Below are 18,487 nucleotides of genomic sequence, written 5' to 3'. Positions count from 1 at the left end.
TAATGCACCATGGGTAATACACAGGGAAGGAGTTGGAATAGGAGGAGAAGGTTGAGGAGAGATGTAAATCTAATGCACCATGGGTAATACACAGGGAAGGAGTTGGAATAGGAGGAGAAGGTTGAGGAGAGATGTAAATCTAATGCACCATGGGTAATCACTTGGGAAGGAGTTGGAATAGGAGGAGAAGGTTCAGGAGAGATGTAAATCTAATGCACCATGGGTAATACACAGGGAAGGAGTTGAAATAGGAGGAGAAGGTTGGGGAGAGATGTAAATCTAATGCACCATGGGTAATACACAGGGAAGGAGTTGGAATAGGAGGAGAAGGTTGGAGAGAGATGTAAATCTAATGCACCATGGGTAATACACAGGGAAGGAGTTGGAATAGGAGGAGAAGGTTGGGGAGAGAAAATCTAATGCACCATGGGTAATACACAGGGAAGGAGTTGTAATAGGAGGAGAAGGTTGGGGAGAGATGTAAATCTAATGCACCATGGGTAATACACAGGGAAGGAGTTGGAATAGGAGGAGAAGGTTGAGGAGAGATGTAAATCTAATGCACCATGGGTAATACACAGGGAAGGAGTTGGAATAGGAGGAGAAGGTTGGGGAGAGATGTAAATCTAATGCACCATGGGTAATACACAGGGAAGGAGTTGGAATAGAGGAGAAGGTTGGGGAGAGATGTAAATCTAATGCACCATGGGTAATACACAGGGAAGGAGTTGGAATAGGAGGAGAAGGTTGGGGAGAGATGTAAATCTAATGCACCATGGGTAATACACAGGGAAGGAGTTGGAATAGGAGGAGAAGGTTGGGGAGAGATGTAAATCTAATGCACCATGGGTAATACACAGGGAAGGAGTTGTAATAGGAGGAGAAGGTTGGAGAGAGATGTAAGTCTAATGCACCATGGGTAATACACAGGGAAGGAGTTGGAATAGGAGGAGAAGGTTGGAGAGAGATGTACATCTAATGCACCATGGGTAATACACAGGGAAGGAGTTGGAATAGGAGGAGAAGGTTGGAGAGAGATGTAAGTCTAATGCACCATGGGTAATACACAGGGAAGGAGTTGGAATAGGAGGAGAAGGTTGGGGAGAGATGTAAATCTAATGCACCATGGGTAATACACAGTGAAGGAGTTGTAATAGGAGGAGAAGGTTGGAGAGAGATGTAAGTCTAATGCACCATGGGTAATACACAGGGAAGGAGTTGGAATAGGAGGAGAAGGTTGGAGAGAGATGTAAATCTAATGCACCATGGGTAATACACAGGGAAGGAGTTGGAATAGGAGGAGAAGGTTGGGGAGAGATGTAAATCTAATGCACCATGGGTAATACACAGGGAAGGAGTTGGAATAGGAGGAGAAGGTTGGGGAGAGATGTAAATCTAATGCACCATGGGTAATACACAGGGAAGGAGTTGGAATAGGAGGAGAAGGTTGGGGAGAGATGTAAATCTAATGCACCATGGGTAATACACAGGGAAGGAGTTGGAATAGGAGGAGAAGGTTGGAGAGAGATGTAAATCTAATGCACCATGGGTAATACACAGGGAAGGAGTTGGAATAGGAGGAGAAGGTTGGGGAGAGATGTAAATCTAATGCACCATGGGTAATACACAGGGAAGGAGTTGGAATAGGAGGAGAAGGTTGGGGAGAGATGTAAATCTAATGCACCATGGGTAATACACAGGGAAGGAGTTGGAATAGGAGGAGAAGGTTGGGGAGAGATGTAAATCTAATGCACCATGGGTAATACACAGGGAAGGAGTTGGAATAGGAGGAGAAGGTTGGAGAGAGATGTAAATCTAATGCACCATGGGTAATACACAGGGAAGGAGTTGGAATAGGAGGAGAAGGTTGGAGAGAGATGTAAATCTAATGCACCATGGGTAATACACAGGGAAGGAGTTGGAATAGGAGGAGAAGGTTGGGGAGAGATGTAAATCTAATGCACCATGGGTAATACACAGGGAAGGAGTTGGAATAGGAGAAGGTTGGGGAGAGATGTAAATCTAATGCACCATGGGTAATACACAGGGAAGGAGTTGGAATAGGAGGAGAAGGTTGGGGAGAGATGTAAATCTAATGCACCATGGGTAATACACAGGGAAGGAGTTGGAATAGGAGGAGAAGGTTGGGGAGAGATGTAAATCTAATGCACCATGGGTAATACACAGGGAAGGAGTTGGAATAGGAAAGAAGGTTGGGGAGAGATGTAAATCTAATGCACCATGGGTAATACACAGGGAAGGAGTTGGAATAGGAGGAGAAGGTTGGGGAGAGATGTAAATCTAATGCACCATGGGTAATACACAGGGAATGAGTTGGAATAGAGAGAAGGTTGGGGAGAGATGTAAATCTAATGCACCATGGGTAATACACAGGGAAGGAGTTGGAATAGGAGGAGAAGGTTGGGGAGAGATGTAAATCTAATGCACCATGGGTAATACACAGGGAAGGAGTTGGAATAGGAGGAGAAGGTTGGAGAGAGATGTAAATCTAATGCACCATGGGTAATACACAGGGAAGGAGTTGGAATAGGCAGGCTGCAGGCTATCTTTGCAGTAGATTGCAACACCGCCCCCTTTGCCCGTTCTATCTTGTCTGAAAATTTTGTAGTTAGGGATGAACATTTCAGAATTTTTGGTGGTCTTCCTAAGCCAGGATTCAGACACGGCTAGAACATCCGGGTTGGCAGAGTGTGCTAAAGCAGTGAATAGAACAAACTTAGGGAGGAGGCTTCTAATGTTAACATGCATGAAACCAAGGCTATTACAGTTACAGAAGTCATCAAAAGAGAGCGCCTGGGGAATAGGAGTGGAGCTAGGCACTGCAGGGCCTGGATTCACCTCTACATCACCAGAGGAACAGAGGAGGAGTAGGATAAGGGTATGGCTAAAAGCTATGAGAACTGTCCGTCTAGAATGTCTGGAACAGAGAGTAAAAGAAGGTTTCTGGGATAAAATATATATAAAATAGCTTCAAGGTGTAATGTACAGACAAAGGTATGGTAGGATGTGAACACAGTGGAGGTAAACCTAGGTATTGAGTGATGATGAGAGAGATATTGTCTCTAGAAACATCATTGAAACCAGGTGATGTTATCGCATGTGTGGGTGGTGGAACTGCAAGGTTGGATAAGGTATCGTGAGCAGGGCTAGAGGCTCTACAGTGAAATAAGCCAATAAACACTAACCAGAACAGCAATGGACAAGGCATATTGACATTAAGGAGAGGCATGCTTAGTCGAGTGTTCATAAGGGTCCAGTGAGTAGTGAGGTTGGTTGGGGTCACGGCGATTCAGACAGCTAGCCGGGCCATCGGTAGCAAGCTAGCATAGGATGGAGGTCTGTTTTTAGCCACCTTGTGCGTTTCCGTCGGTAGATTAGTGGGGTTCCGTGTGGTAGAGGGGATCAATCCAATTGGCAAAATAAATGTAGTCATAGTGACCCAAGAAAAATTGTCCGATAGACCTATTCAGATAGCAGCCGATAAGACAGCTAACAATTAGCGGGCCGCAGATGGCCGTTCAGGTAACGTCGCGATGGAGTGGACAGTTGGATAACTCCCTCGGGCAGATAACGTCGGTAGTCCAGTCCTGAAGGCCCGGTGGGGCCTGGTAGTACTACCGCGTCCGTAGTAAAACGTGTCCGGATAGGTGATTGTAGCCCTGGAGTGGCTGATGGAACTCTTCAGCTGGCTAGCTCCGGAATAATTGATGTTTGCTCCGGGATTGACGTAAGCCATTAGTCACACGGATAGCAGCTAGCTGCGAGATCCAGGTGTAAATGTCCAGAGATTGTGGTTGAAATCCAGGGGATATGGAGCGAAAAATAGGTCCGGTATGTTCTGGTCTGAGTCGTGTTGTACAAAACTGGCGATAGATTTTTGAGCTAAAGTATAGCTGATGACCACAAACCGTGGTTAGCAGAATACTAACGTTAGCCAGTAAACTGGCTAGCTTCTGGTTAGCTTCTGGTTAGCCTCTGGTTAGCTTCTGGTTAGCTTCTGGTTAGCCTCTGATTAGCTTCTGGTTAGCTTCTGGTTAGCCTCTGATTAGCTTCTGGTTAGCTTCTGGTTAGCTTCTGGTTAGCTTCTGGTTAGCTTCTGGTTAGCCTCTGATTAGCTTCTGGTTAGCTTCTGGTTAGCTTCTATAGTGGATTTCAGATTTGAGGTAAGTAATACTCTTTTTTTTAATTGGTGAGGCGGGTTGCAGGAGAGTGTTTTGAAGTTGATTTTTTGTAAAAGAAAATAGATATGCGAAGAAAGGTTTAATTATATATATATATATATACTGACTGCTATGCCATCTTGGGATACATATAGAGAGATAGAGAGATTTGGAGATACGGAGATATAGAGATATGGAGATATAGAGATATGGAGATATAGAGATATTGAGATATAGAGATATGGAGATATGGAGATATGGAAATATAGAGATATAGAGATATGGAGAAATATATATAGATATATAGAGATATGGAGATATGGAAATATAGAGATATGGAGATATAGAGATATGGAGATATGGAAATATAGAGATATAGAGATATGGAGATATGGAGATATAGAAATATGGAGATATAGAGATATGGAGATATGGAAATATAGAGATATAGAGATATGGAGATATGGAGATATGGAAATATAGAGATATAGAGATATGGAGAAATATATATAGATATATAGAGATATGGAGATATAGAGATATAGAGATATGGAGAAATATATATAGATATATAGAGATATAGAGATATAGAGATATGGAGATATGGAAATATAGAGATATAGAGATATGGAGAAATATATATAGATATATAGAGATATAGAGATATGGAAATATAGAGATATGGAGAAATATATATATAGATATATAGAGATATGGAGATATAGAGATATAGAGATATGGAGATATGGAGATATGGAGATATAGAGATATAGAGATATGGAGAAATATATATAGATATATAGAGATATGGAGATATGGAAATATAGAGATATGGAGAAATATATATAGATATGTAGAGATATGGAGATATAGAGATATGGAGATATGGAGAAATATGTAGAGATATGGAGATATAGAGATATAGAGATATAGAGATATGGAGATATAGAAATTTGGCGAAATGGAGATACGGAGATATAGAGATATAGAGATATGGAGATATGGAGATATAGAGATATGGAGATATGGAGATATAGAAATATAGAGATATGGAGATATAGAGATATGGAGAAATGGAGATATAGAGATATAGAGATACAGAGATATAGAGATACAGAGATATGGGGATATGGAAATTTGGCGAAATGGAGATACAGAGATATAGAGATATAGAAACTCTGAGATGTATCCAAAGGAGGCAATATATGAATGACATTTTTTTTATTTTAATTATAAAGGGACCTAACACATAGTTCAGCTTAGTAAAACACAAGGGAAATTGATGATGAGAGGGAAAATATATATATATATATATATAATGGAGATATATATATATATATTTAGCTATATATTTATATAATATATACTTACAGTATATATATGCCATTTACAGACGTTTTCTACGTATGGGTGGTCCTGGGAATCGAACCCACTACCCTGGCGTTACAAGCGCCATGCTCTACCAACTGAGCTACAGAAGGACCACTACTATTCACAGTCACATACATATTTACTCATATACATGCAGGTGAGCATGTCCATTTGTATAAAACAGAAAACGGTGCATTGTTTTGATTCCAATGTGTTAGCCATATGGGCTAACTATGGAAACCAATGGTGTGTGAATCAACACCACAGGTGATATGAGCCACATAACGGTATCATCTGTGTGTGAAGAGCATTTGAACAACAAGAAAAGAAAGGCTTGATATGTCACTGCTTTGGTGGGAACTGAAATAAAATATGGCCTTCTATTATCGGTCATTGAACCCACTCAACAGTCTAAATGGGAAGACCTTACTATGAGAGAAGCACATTCTAATGAATGGAGAGAGAAGATGCAGAGAGAGAGAGAACAGAGAGGGAAAGAACAGAGAGGAAGTGAGAAAGAGAGGAAGTGAGAAAGAGAGGAAGGAAGCAGGGTCAGAGAACAAGCAATGACATCTGTAATAGTGTCTGTGTTTACACTGTCTTTTAGCTGACTATGATGTCATCAGACGGAGACAGCCAGTGCTGTCAGTAGACCAGTAGAGTGTACCACTTAGGCCTGACGATGAACTTCAAAAGAGACTGTATGAGTAATGGTTTGGTGTGTTTGTGCATGTCCGTGAGTGTGTGTGTGTGTGAGTGTTTGCCAACAGATACTGTTGAACATGGAACCACATACAAGACCAGGGCAGCACTCAATACTGCCCATGGTCACTGCCTCAGAATGGATGTCTGTCAGGCACACGACAATTACCCTTTCATTTAGCGGTGTCGCAGTGAAATCAATCCCCCCAATTGGGAGGTGGAAGAATGAACGGGCGGACTGCTGAGAATGAGGTAATGATCACGAAGACAGTGGAGATTGATTGAGTAATCACCCCTATTCATTTCAATAGGAATTGCTGGGGAGAAAATGCATTTCCCAGAGGGTGACTGTGTGTGTGTGTGTGTGTGTGTGTGTGTGTGTGTGTGTGTGTGTGTGTGTGTGTGTGTGTGTGTGTGTGTGTGTGTGTGTGTGTGTGTGTGTGTGTGTGTGTGTGTGTGTGTGTGTGTGTGTGTGTGTGTGTGTGGCATAGTGCATTCTGCGTACTCACAGGGCATTTAGTGATGCTCTGTTCCCATTGGCTCATGCTGACACTCTCCTCCAGGGTGGTACACTTCCTTAACACCAGGTCCCAGCCACAGTAAGGGTCCCTCGCCCCAACACACCCCCTGACAGAGTGGAGAGAGAATAGTGATTGATTGATTGATTCATATATTAAATAATGAGAGAAAAGGAGACAGAAGGAGAGAGGAGGAGACAGAAGTAGAGAGGAGAGAGAAAGAGACAGAAGTAGAGAGAAGGAGACAGAAGGAGACAGAAGGAGAGAGGAGGAGACAGAGGGAGAGAGGAGAGAGGAGGAGAGAGGAGATAGAAGGAGAGAGGAGGAGAGAGGAGAGAGACAGAGGAGAGAGGAGGAGAGAGGAGGAGAGCGGAGAAGACAGAATGAGACAGAAGGAGAGAGAAGGAGCCAGAAGGAGGGAGGAGACAGAAGGAGAGAGGAGAGAGGAGGAGACAGAAGGAGAGAGAAGAAGACAGAAGGAAACAGAAGGAGAGAGAAGGCAAAAGGAGGAGAGGAGGACAGAAGGAGGAGAGAAGGAGCTAGAAGGAGAGAGAAAGAGAGAGGAGAGAGAAGGAGACAGAAGGAGAGAACTTAAGGAAAGCTTTGACTATGTACAGACTCAGTGAGTATAGCCTTGCTATTGAGAAAGGCCATCGTAGGCAGACAAGGATCTCAAGAGAAGACAGGCTATGTGCACACTGCCCACAATATGATGTGGGTCACATTCTGACCATAGTTCTGTTATTTTATTCTTTGTTTTAGTATGGTCAGAATGTGAGTTGGGGTGGGCAGTCTATGTTTGTTTTTCTATGTTGGTTTTTGTGTTCGGCCTAGTATGGTTCTCAATCAGAGGCAGGTGTCGTTAGTTGCCTGGGTTTCACTTTTGGTTTGTGGGTGTTTATTTCCGTGTGAGTGTTTGGGCCACACGGTACTGTTTCGGTTTTCGTTTTGTTCTCATCGTTTATTGTTTTGTATCTCAGTGTTCAGTTCGTTTTGAATAAATCATCATGAACACTTACCACGCTGCTCTTTGGTCCGATCCTTCTTACACCCCTGAATGCCGTTACAATGTGGAAACTGAGCTGTACTTCCTAACCTCCTGGCCAATGTATGACCTTATTAGAGACACATATTTCCCTCAGATTACACAGATCCACAAAGAATTCAAAAACAAACCCAATTTCGATAAACTCCCATATCTACTGGGTGAAATACCACAGTGTGCCATCAAAGCAGCAAGATTTGTGACTTGTTGCGACAAGAAAAAGGCAACCAGTGAAGAACAAACAACATTGTAAATAAAACCCATATTTATGCTTATTTATTTTCCCTTGTGTACTTTAACCATTTGTACATTGTTACAACACTGTATATGTACATAATATGACATTTGTAATGGCTTTATTGTTTTGAAACTTCTGTATGTGTAATGTTTACTGTTCATTTTTATTGTTTATTTCACTTTTGTATATTGTCTACCTCACTTGCTTTGGCAATGTTAACACATGTTACCCATGCCAATAAAGCCCCCTTGAATTGAATTGAATTGAGAGGAGAGAATGAGACAAAAGGAGAGAGGAGACAGAAGGAGAGAGGGGAGAGGAGGAGAGAGCAGGAGACAGAAGGAGAGAGAAGAAGAGAGAAAGAGAAAAAAAGAGAGGAGGAGAGAGGAGGAAACAGAAGGAGAGAGAAGGAGAGAAAAGGAGAGAGAGAAAAACAGAGGAGGAGCGAGAAGGAGATAGAATGCAAGAGGAGGAGACAGAAGGAGACAGGAGGAGACAGGAGGAGAGAGAAGAAGAGAGAAAGAGAAAAAGAGAGAGGAGGACAGAATGATGAGAGAGAAGGAGATAGAAGAAGAGAGGAAGAGAGAGGAGAGAGGAGACAGAAGGATAGAGAATGAGACAGAAGAAGAGAGAAGGAGAGAGAAGGAGTCAGAAGGAGAGAGGAGGAGAAGGAGAGAGTAGAGAGAAGGAGACAGAAGGATAGAGAATGAGACAGAATAAGAGAGAAGGAGAGAGGAGACAGAAGGATAGAGAATGAGACAGAAGAAGAGAGAAGGAGAGAGGAGTCAGAAGGAGAGAGGAGGAGAGAGTGAGAGAGAAGGAGACAGAAGGATAGAGAATGAGACAGAAGAAGAGAGAAGGAGAGAGAAGGAGTCAGAAGGCCCCAGGAGGAGAGAGGAGAGAGAAGGAAACAGAAGGATAGAGAATGAGACAGAAGAAGAGAGAAGGAGAGAGAAGGAGAGAGGAGGAGGCAGAAAGAGAGAGAAGGACAGAAGGAAAGAGGAGGAGACAGATGGAGAGAGGAGGTGAGAGAAGGAGAGAGGACGTGAGAGGAGGAGAGAGAAAATATATAGTATAATGTGACATCATCAATTGTGAAAAGCTTGTTCAAGAGTCATGTTCTGATCTGGAAACTTTATAGGCAAATGATTCAGATTTCTCTCTATGTTGGGCCATGTACAGTCAAAATACCTGAAGCATGTATTTGAGTGTCTACATATTTTCTGCTTTAAAACAAACTATTTTCACAATACAGATTTGTCATGGGACCAGACAAATAGCAGCTTTTTCAGGTCTGTGTATGGGAGGTTTGGAGCACCATAAATTACCTGATGTCTCTTTCTGTAATGCCAAAAAGAGAGCAGTGTCACAACACACACAACACAGACTGATCTCTGACACACAACACAGACTGATCTCTGATCCACAACACAGACTGATCTCTGACACACAACACAGACTGATCTCTGATACACAACACAGACTGATCACTGACACACAACACAGACTGATCTCTGATACACAACACAGACTGATCTCTGACACACAACACAGACTGATCTCTGATCCACAACACAGACTGATCTCTGAGACACAACACAACAGGTAGACTGATCTCTGATCCACAACACAGACTGATCTCTGAGACACCACAACCTAGACTGATCTCTGATACAAAACACAGACTGATCTCTGAGACACAACACAACCTACCATGTGACTGATCTCTGATAGCCACAACACAGACTGATCTCTGAGACACAACACAGACTGATCTCTGATACACAACACAGACTGATCTCTGAGACACAACACAGACTGATCTCTGATACACAACACAGACTGATCTCTGAGACACAACACAGACTGATCTCTGATACACAACACAGACTGATCTCTGATACACAACACAGACTGATCTCTGAGACACAACACAAACTGATCTCTGATACACAACACAGACTGATCTCTGATACACAACACAGACTGATCTCTGATACACAACACAGACTGATCTCTGATACACAACATAAACTGATCTCTGAGACACAACACAAACTGATCTCTGAGACACAACACAGACTGATCTCTAAGACACAACACAGACTGATCACTGATACACAACATAAACTGATCTCTGATACACAACACAGACTGTTCTCTGACACACAACACAGACTGATTTCTGACACACAGCACAGACTAATCCCTGATACACAACACAGACTGATCTCTGAGATAGACAGATAGTAACAGCTGGTAATAGCCTAAGAGGCTCCCAGCACATGTGGGACATAATGGTGATATATTGTGTACTGTCATCATGTATCTCCTACAGCCCCAGGTGATATCATGTATCTCCTACAGCCCCAGGTGTTATCATGTATCTCTTATAGTCCCACGTGTTATCAAGTATCTCCTACAGGCCCAGGTGTTATCAAGTATCTCCTACAGCCCCAGGTGATATCATGTATCTCTTATAGCCCCAGGTGATATCATGTATCTCCTACAGCCCCAGGTGTTATCATGTATCTCCTACAGCCCCTACAGCCCCAGGTGTTATCAAGTATCTCCTACAACCCCAGGTGATATCATGTATCTCCTACAGCCCCAGGTGTTATCATGTATCTCCTACAGCCCCAGGTGATATCATGTATCTCCTACAGCCCCAGGTGTTATCAAGTATCTCCTACAGCCCCAGGTGATATCATGTATCTCCTACAGCCCCAGGTGTTATCATGTATCTCCTACAGCCCCAGGTGTTATCATGTATCTCTTATAGCCCCAGGTGTTATCATGTATCTCTTATAGCCCCAGGTGTTATCATGTATCTCTTATAGCCCCAGGTGATATCATGTATCTCCTACAGCCCCAGGTGTTATCAAGTATCTCCTACAGCCCCAGGTGATATCATGTATCTCCTACAGCCCCAGGTGATATCATGTATCTCCTACAGCCCCAGGTGTTATCATGTATCTCTTATAGCCCCACGTGTTATCATGTATCTCCTATAGCCCCACGTGTTATCATGTATCTCCTACAGCCACAGGTGATATCATGTATCTCCTACAGCCACAGGTGATATCATGTATCTCTTATAGCCCCAGGTGATATCATGCATCTCCTACAGCCCCAGGTGATATCATGTATCTCCTACAGCCCCAGGTGGTATCATGTATCTCCTACAGCCCCAGGTGATATCATGTATCTCCTACAGCCCCAGGTGATATCATGTATCTCCTACAGCCCCAGGTGTTATCATGTATCTCCTACAGCCCCAGGTGATATCATGTATCTCTTATAGCCCCACGTGTTATCAAGTATCTCCTACAGCCCCAGGTGTTATCATGTATATCTTATAGCCCCAGGTGATATCATGTATCTCCTACAGCCCCAGGTGTTATCAAGTATCTCCTACAGCCCCAGGTGATATCATGTATCTCCTACAGCCCCAGGTGTTATCAAGTATCTCCTACAGCCCCAGGTGATATCATGTATCTCTTATAGCCCCACGTGTTATCATGTATATCTTATAGCCCCAGGTGATATCATGTATCTCTTATAGCCCCAGGTGTTATCATGTATCTCCTACAGCCCCAGGTGATATCATGTATCTCTTATAGCCCCACGTGTTATCAAGTATCTCCTACAGCCCCAGGTGATATCATGTATCTCTTATAGCCCCACGTGTTATCAAGTATCTCCTACAGCCCCAGGTGATATCATGTATCTCCTACAGCCCCAGGTGATATCATGTATCTCTTATAGCCCCACGTGTTATCAAGTATCTCCTACAGCCCCAGGTGATATCATGTATCTCCTACAGCCCCAGGTGATATCATGTATCTCCTACAGCCCCAGGTGTTATCAAGTATCTCCTACAGCCCCAGGTGATATCATGTATCTCCTACAGCCCCAGGTGATATCATGTATCTCCTACAGCCCCAGGTGATATCATGTATCTCTTATAGCCCCAGGTGTTATCATGTATCTCCTACAGCCCCAGGTGTTATCATGTATCTCCTACAGCCCCAGGTGATATCATGTATCTCCTATAGCCCCAGGTGATATCATGTATCTCTTATAGCCCCAGGTGATATCATGTATCTCTTATAGCCCCAGGTGTTATCATGTATCTCTTATAGCCCCAGGTGATATCATGTATCTCTTATAGCCCCAGGTGATATCATGTATCTCCTATAGCCCCAGGTGTTATCATGTATCTCTTATAGCCCCACGTGTTATCATGTATCTCTTATAGCCCCAGGTGTTATCATGTATCTCTTATAGCCCCAGGTGTTATCATGTATCTCTTATAGCCCCAGGTGTTATCATGTATCTCCTACAGCCCCAGGTGATATCATGTATCTCCTACAGCCCCAGGTGTTATCATGTATCTCCTACAGCCCCAGGTGTTATCATGTATCTCCTACAGCCCCAGGTGTTATCATGTATCTCCTACAGCCCCAGGTGATATCATGTATCTCCTACAGCCCCAGGTGATATCATGTATCTCTTATAGCCCCAGGTGTTATCATGTATCTCCTACAGCCCCAGGTGGTATCATGTATCTCCTACAGCCCCAGGTGATATCATGTATCTCCTACAGCCCCAGGTGATATCATGCATCTCCTACAGCCCCAGGTGTTATCATGTATCTCCTACAGCCCTAAATGTATCTCCATTCATCTAAACCCTGAGAATAACTTATTTCTCTGTGAGATTAAATCTGCACGTCTCTTCATCTATATTAATGAAATGATGAACTATTGTTTTTCCAACTCTCTTCATTGGAGTTGATAGTCTCCATGCTCCAGTGACTCTGTCTCTGTAAAGCATTGCAGTACGTCCCAAATGACAACCTATTCCATATAGTGTGCACTTTTTTTTGACCAGAGCCCTATCAATAAGTAGTGAACAAAACAGGTAATAGGGTCCCATTTAGGATGCAAGCCTTATCTCTGTGAGTCATGCATGGGTCTACTGTTATCCTTGGCAGTGTGCTCCATATCCAGGTCTGTGCTCTGAACGATCTGCTTTCCCTCAGTCAGATATTCAATACGTCTCACTAACACACTCCCACTACAACAGCCACAGCAGCTGAGGGGACAAGAAGGTACAAGTACATTACATTGGCATCATGCCAGGTCCACTATATAATTGAAGTCATTTGCTTGTAACAACTCTGTAACTACCTGTAGTTGTGTAGGAGTAGTGTATGTGTGTTGGTGTGCGGTTGGGTCTTGCCTGAGACCTGAAGCTGACATGGTTTTGCGTCGCCTGTCTGCGTGTGTACTCACTCTCTGGTCTTGTGAAAGTCGCATCTCATCAGTGGTATCTTGATGACTTGGTCCCTGACGCCGACATACAGTTCACTGCTGCTGTGCAGGATCAGGAGGCTTCTGATTGGCTGTTTCCTCCTGGGCGGAAACAACTCAATCTCATCCAATAGACAGCTACCCATGGTCTGGTTCAGAGGAGACAGGACCTTACGGATGGTGCCATAGTCTGGATGGAGAGGAGAGAGTGAGAAAATGTCATCATCAGAGAGGAAGAGGAAGAGGAGGTTGAGATGAAGCAGGTAAGGGCCTCCCGGGTGGTGCAGTGGTTAAGGGCGCTGTACTGCAGCGCCAGCTGTACCACCAGAGACCCTGGGTTCCTGGCACTCATCGCACACCAGCGACTCCTGTGGCGGGCCGGGGCCAGTACACGCTAACCAAGGTTGCCAGGTGCACTGTGTTTCCTCCGACACATTGGTGCGGCTGACTTCCGGGTTGGATGCGCGCTGGGTTAAGAAGCAGTGCGGCTTGGTTGGGTTGTATATCAGAGGACGCATGGCTTTCAACCTTCGTCTCTCCCGAGCTGTACGGGAGTTGTAGCGATGAGACTAGATAGTAGCTACTAAACAATTGGATACCACGAAATTGGGGAGAAAAAGGGGTAAAAATTCAACAACAAAAAAAGAGATGAAGCAGGTAAACAAAAAAAAGAGAGATATTATGGATCAAAATGGAATAAATAAAGTATTGTTCTTCTTCAAAGGGAGTGAATGAGGGAGAGGAAGAGTCACAATTGACTCCATCTTTGCAAAAGTTACGACATCCTCAATGAACTACTTCCTGCATCTTACTCTAAGTATCTAAACTGGAGTGTTTTTTGACATGGTCAATTCTGCCGTCATAGGAAGTCTTGATTTACTGATGATCTCAGCAATCCCAAATCAAATCAAATCAAAGTGTATTTGTCACATGCGCTGAATACAACAGGTGTAGACAGGAAGTTCAGGATCCAGTTGCAGAGGGAGGTGTTTAGTCCCAGGATCCTTAGCTTAATGATGAGCTTTGAGGGTACTCTGGTGTCGAACACTGAGCTGTAGTCAATGCATAGCATTCTCACATACATTACATTACATTTAAGTCATTTAGCAGACGCTCTTATCCAGAGCGACTTACAAATTGGTGCATTCACCTTATGACATAAGTATTACTTTTGTCCAGGTGGGAAAGGCAGTGTGGAGAGCAATAGAGATTGCATCATCTGTGGATCTGTTTGGGCAGTATGCAAACTGGAGTGGGTCTAGGGTTTCTGGGATAATGGGGTTGATGTGAGCCATGACCAGCTTTTCAAAGCACGTCATGGCTACGGACGTGAGTGCTACGGGTCTGTAGTCATTTAGGCAGGTTAACTTAGTGTTCTTGGGCACAGGGACTATGGTGGTCTGCTTGAAACATGTTGGTATTACAGACTTAATCAGGGACATGATGAAAATGTCAGTGAAGACACCTACCAGTTGGTCAGCACATGCCCGGAGCACACGTCCTGGTAATCCATATGGTGTTCCGTCTGGCCCCGCAGCCTTGTGAATGTTGACCTGTTTAACGTTCTTACTCACATCGGCTACGGAGAGCGTGATCACACGGTCGTCCGGAACAGCTGATGCTCTCATGCATGCTTCAGTGTTGCTTGCCTCGACGCGAGCAAAGAAGTTATTAACTCATCTGCTAGGCTCTTGTCACTGGGCAGCTCGCGGCTGTGCTTCCCTTTGTTGTCTGTAATAGTTTGCAAGCCCTGCCACATAAGACGAGCGTCGGAGCCGGTGTAGTATGATTCAATCTTAGCCCTGTATTGACGCTTTGCCTGTTTGATGGTTCGTTGCAGGGCATAACAGGATTTCTTGTAAGCTTTTGGGTGCTGGTCCTTCTGTAGCACAGTTGGTAGAGCATGGCGCTTGTAACGCCAGGGTAGTGGGTTCGATTCCCGGGACCACCCATACGTAGAATGTATGCACACATGACTGTAAGTCACTTTGGATAAAAGCGTCTGCTAAATGGCATATATTATTATATTATATATTATATATTATTATATATTATATTTATATTATTATATATTATTATATATAGAGTCTGTGACTGACTCTAAGTGACTGAAGTGGTGTACACCTCAATGCCATCGGAAGAATCCCGGAACATGTTCCAGTCTGTGAAAGCAAAACAGTCCTGTAGTTTAGCATCAGCTTCATCAGACCACTTTTTTATAGCCCGAGTCACTGGTGCTTCCTGCTTTAATTTTTGCTTGTAAACAGGAATCAGGAGGATAGAGTTGTGGTCGGATTTACCAAATGGAGGGCGTGGGAGAGCTTTGTACGCGTCTCTATGTGTAGAGTACAGGTGATCTAGAATTTTTCCCCCCTCTTGTTGCACATTTAACACGATGGAAATTTGGTAGAACTGATTTAAGTTTCCCTGCATTAAAGTCTCCGGCCTCTAGGAGTGCCGCCTCTGGGTGAGCGGTTTCCTGTTTGCTTATTTCCTTATACAGCTGACTGAGTGAGGTCTTAGTGCCAGCATCTGTCTGTGGTGGTAAATAAACAGCCACGAAAAGTATAGCTGAAAACTCTCTAGGCAAGTAGTGTGGCCTGCAATTTCCAATACTGTAACGGAGACTATCTGTGTCCCGCAGTGTCTCTCTTCAAACTCCATGTATTCCAGACCAGGATAGGAAAATCCCATGTGAATGCCAGTATAGGAAAATCCCATGTGAATGCCAGTATAGGAAAATCCCATTGTGATTGCATAAAATACATAATTTGGAGGCAACTCGAGAAAACATCATCAATTATAGATGTATTTCCTGTGGGGACATAACTAGATCTAAAAATGGAACAGTAAGAATTCCTATTCCCCAAACACACAGCTTCAAGATGGTAAAATACAAAGGTAGAGGCCTGCCTGTAGTAGAGTTGTTCACAGATGCAGCAATGGGTCTTTTATAGATCTGGAGGGAAACCAATAACCGAGATACTCAGAAATTAATAAGACAGCCTCCCGAGTGGCGCGGTGCATCGCAGTGCCTTAGACTGTGCCACTAGAAATCCTAACTCCGAGCTGTGCCACTAGAGATCCTGGTTCAAATTCAGGCTGTCGGAGCTGGCCGTGACCAGGAGACCAATGGGGCGGTGAGCAATTGGCCAATCGTCATCTGGGTTAGGGGAGGGTTTGGCCAGAAGGGATGTTATTGTCCTATCGCGCACTAGTGACTCCTGTGGCGGGCTGGGGGCAGTAAACGCTGACATGGTCGCCAGGTGTACGGTGTTTCGTCCGACACATTGGTGTGGCTGGCGTCCTTGTTAAGCGGGTATTGTGTCAAGAAGCAGTGTGGCTTTGCTGGGGTGTGTTTTGGAGAATGCACAGCTCTTGACCTTCGGCCTCTCCTGAGTCTGTGCGGGAGTTGCAGCGATGGGAAAAGACTGTAACTACAAATTGGATACTATGAAATTGGGGGAAAAAGGGGTGATAAAACTTGACTAAAAGCTACGTGCAAATAAATGTTTGCAATACTTTGGTTCCACATGTCAAAACAGTATTATAGTTCCCGGCCAGTTCTATTATAGTTCCTGGCAAGTTCTAATATAGTTCCTGGCTAGTTCCTGGCTAGTTCCTGGCCAGTGCTATTATAGTTCCTGGCTAGTTCCTGGCCAGTGCTATTATAGTTCCTGGCTAGTTCCTGGCTAGTGCTATTATAGTTCCTGGCTAGTTCCTGGCCAGTGCTATTATAGTTCCTGGATAGTTCCTGGCTAGTTCCTGGCCACTTCTATTATAGTTCCTGGCTAGTTCCTGGCTAGTGCTATTATAGTTCCTGGCTAGTTCTAATATAGTTCCTGGCTAGTTCCTGGCTAGTTCCTGGCCAGTGCTATTATAGTTCCTGGCTAGTTCCTGGCCAGTGCTATTATAGTTCCTGGATAGTTCCTGGCTAGTTCCTGGCTAGTTCCTGGCCACTTCTATCATAGTTCCTGGCTAGTTCCTGGCTAGTTCCCGGCCAGTTATATTATAGTTCCTGGCCAGTTATATTATAGTTCCTGGCTAGTTCCTGGCCAGTGCTATTATAGTTACTGGCTAGTTCCTGGCCACTTCTATTATAGTTCCTGGCTAGTTCCTGGCCACTTCCATTATAGTTCCTGGCCAGTGTATTATAGTTCCTGGCTAGTTCCTGGCCACTTCTATTATAGTTCCCGGCCAGTTCTATTATAGTTCCTGGCTAGTTCTAATATAGTTCCTGGCTAGTTCCTGGCCAGTTATATTATAGTTCCTGGCTAGTTCCTGGCCAGTGCTATTATAGTTCCTGGCTAGTTCCTGGCTAGTTCCTGGCCACTTCTATCATAGTTCCTGGCTAGTTCCTGGCCAGTTATATTATAGTTCCTGGCCAGTTATATTATAGTTCCTGGCTAGTTCCTTGCCACTTCTATTATAGTTCCTGGCTAGTTCCTGGCCACTTCCATTATAGTTCCTGGCCAGTGCTATTATAGTTCCTGGCTAGTTCCTGGCCACTTCTATTATAGTTCCCTGCCAGTTCTATTATAGTTCCTGGCTAGTTCTAATATAGTTCCTGGCCATGTCCTGGCCAGTTATATTATAGTTCCTGGCTAGTTCCTGGCCAGTGTTATTATAGTTCCTGGCTAGTTCCTGGCCAGTGCTATTATAGTTCCTGGCTAGTTCCTGGCTAGTTCTAATATAGTTCCTGGCTAGTTCCTGACTAGTTCCTGGCCACTTCTATTATAGTTCCTGGCTAGTTCCTGGCTAGTTCCTGGCCACTTCTATCATAGTTCCTGGCTAGTTCCTGGCCAGTTATATTATAGTTCCTGGCCAGTTCTATTATAGTTCCTGGCTAGTTCCTGGCCACTTCTATTATAGTTCCTGGACAGTTCCTGGCTAGTTCCTGGCTAGTTACTGGCCACTTCTATTTTAGTTCCTGGCTAGTTCCTGACTAGTTCCTGGCCAGTTATATTATAGTTCCTGGCTAGTTCCTGGCCACTTCTATTATAGTTCCTGGCTAGTTCCTGGCCACTTCCATTATAGTTCCTGGACAGTGCTATTATAGTTCCTGGCTAGTTCCTGGCGACTTCTATTATAATTCCTGGCCACTTCTATTATAG

At 43.9% G+C, this 18,487-nt stretch overlaps 1 protein-coding gene across 3 annotated transcripts in view; it reads right to left on the bottom strand.

The window, feature by feature from the left end:
• Nucleotides 1–18,487, bottom strand: part of LOC118362108 (semaphorin-5A-like) — a 365,802-nt gene that overhangs the window by 113,916 nt on the left and 233,399 nt on the right. For all 3 annotated transcript variants that reach the window (XM_052500408.1, XM_052500392.1, XM_052500397.1), the window contains exons 11-12: nt 13,356–13,563; nt 6,764–6,881 (exon numbers count right to left, since the gene is read on the bottom strand). In XM_052500408.1, coding sequence (XP_052356368.1) covers nt 6,764–6,881; nt 13,356–13,563 — 326 coding nt within the window. The remainder of the gene's footprint in view (nt 1–6,763; nt 6,882–13,355; nt 13,564–18,487) is intronic.

This window comes from Oncorhynchus keta, chromosome 4, assembly GCF_023373465.1.
Source record: "Oncorhynchus keta strain PuntledgeMale-10-30-2019 chromosome 4, Oket_V2, whole genome shotgun sequence".
In the NCBI taxonomy this organism is placed as follows: Eukaryota; Metazoa; Chordata; class Actinopteri; order Salmoniformes; family Salmonidae; genus Oncorhynchus; species Oncorhynchus keta.
Note: the sequence above shows the minus strand (reverse complement) of the source record. Positions and strands in the feature narration are given on the sequence as shown.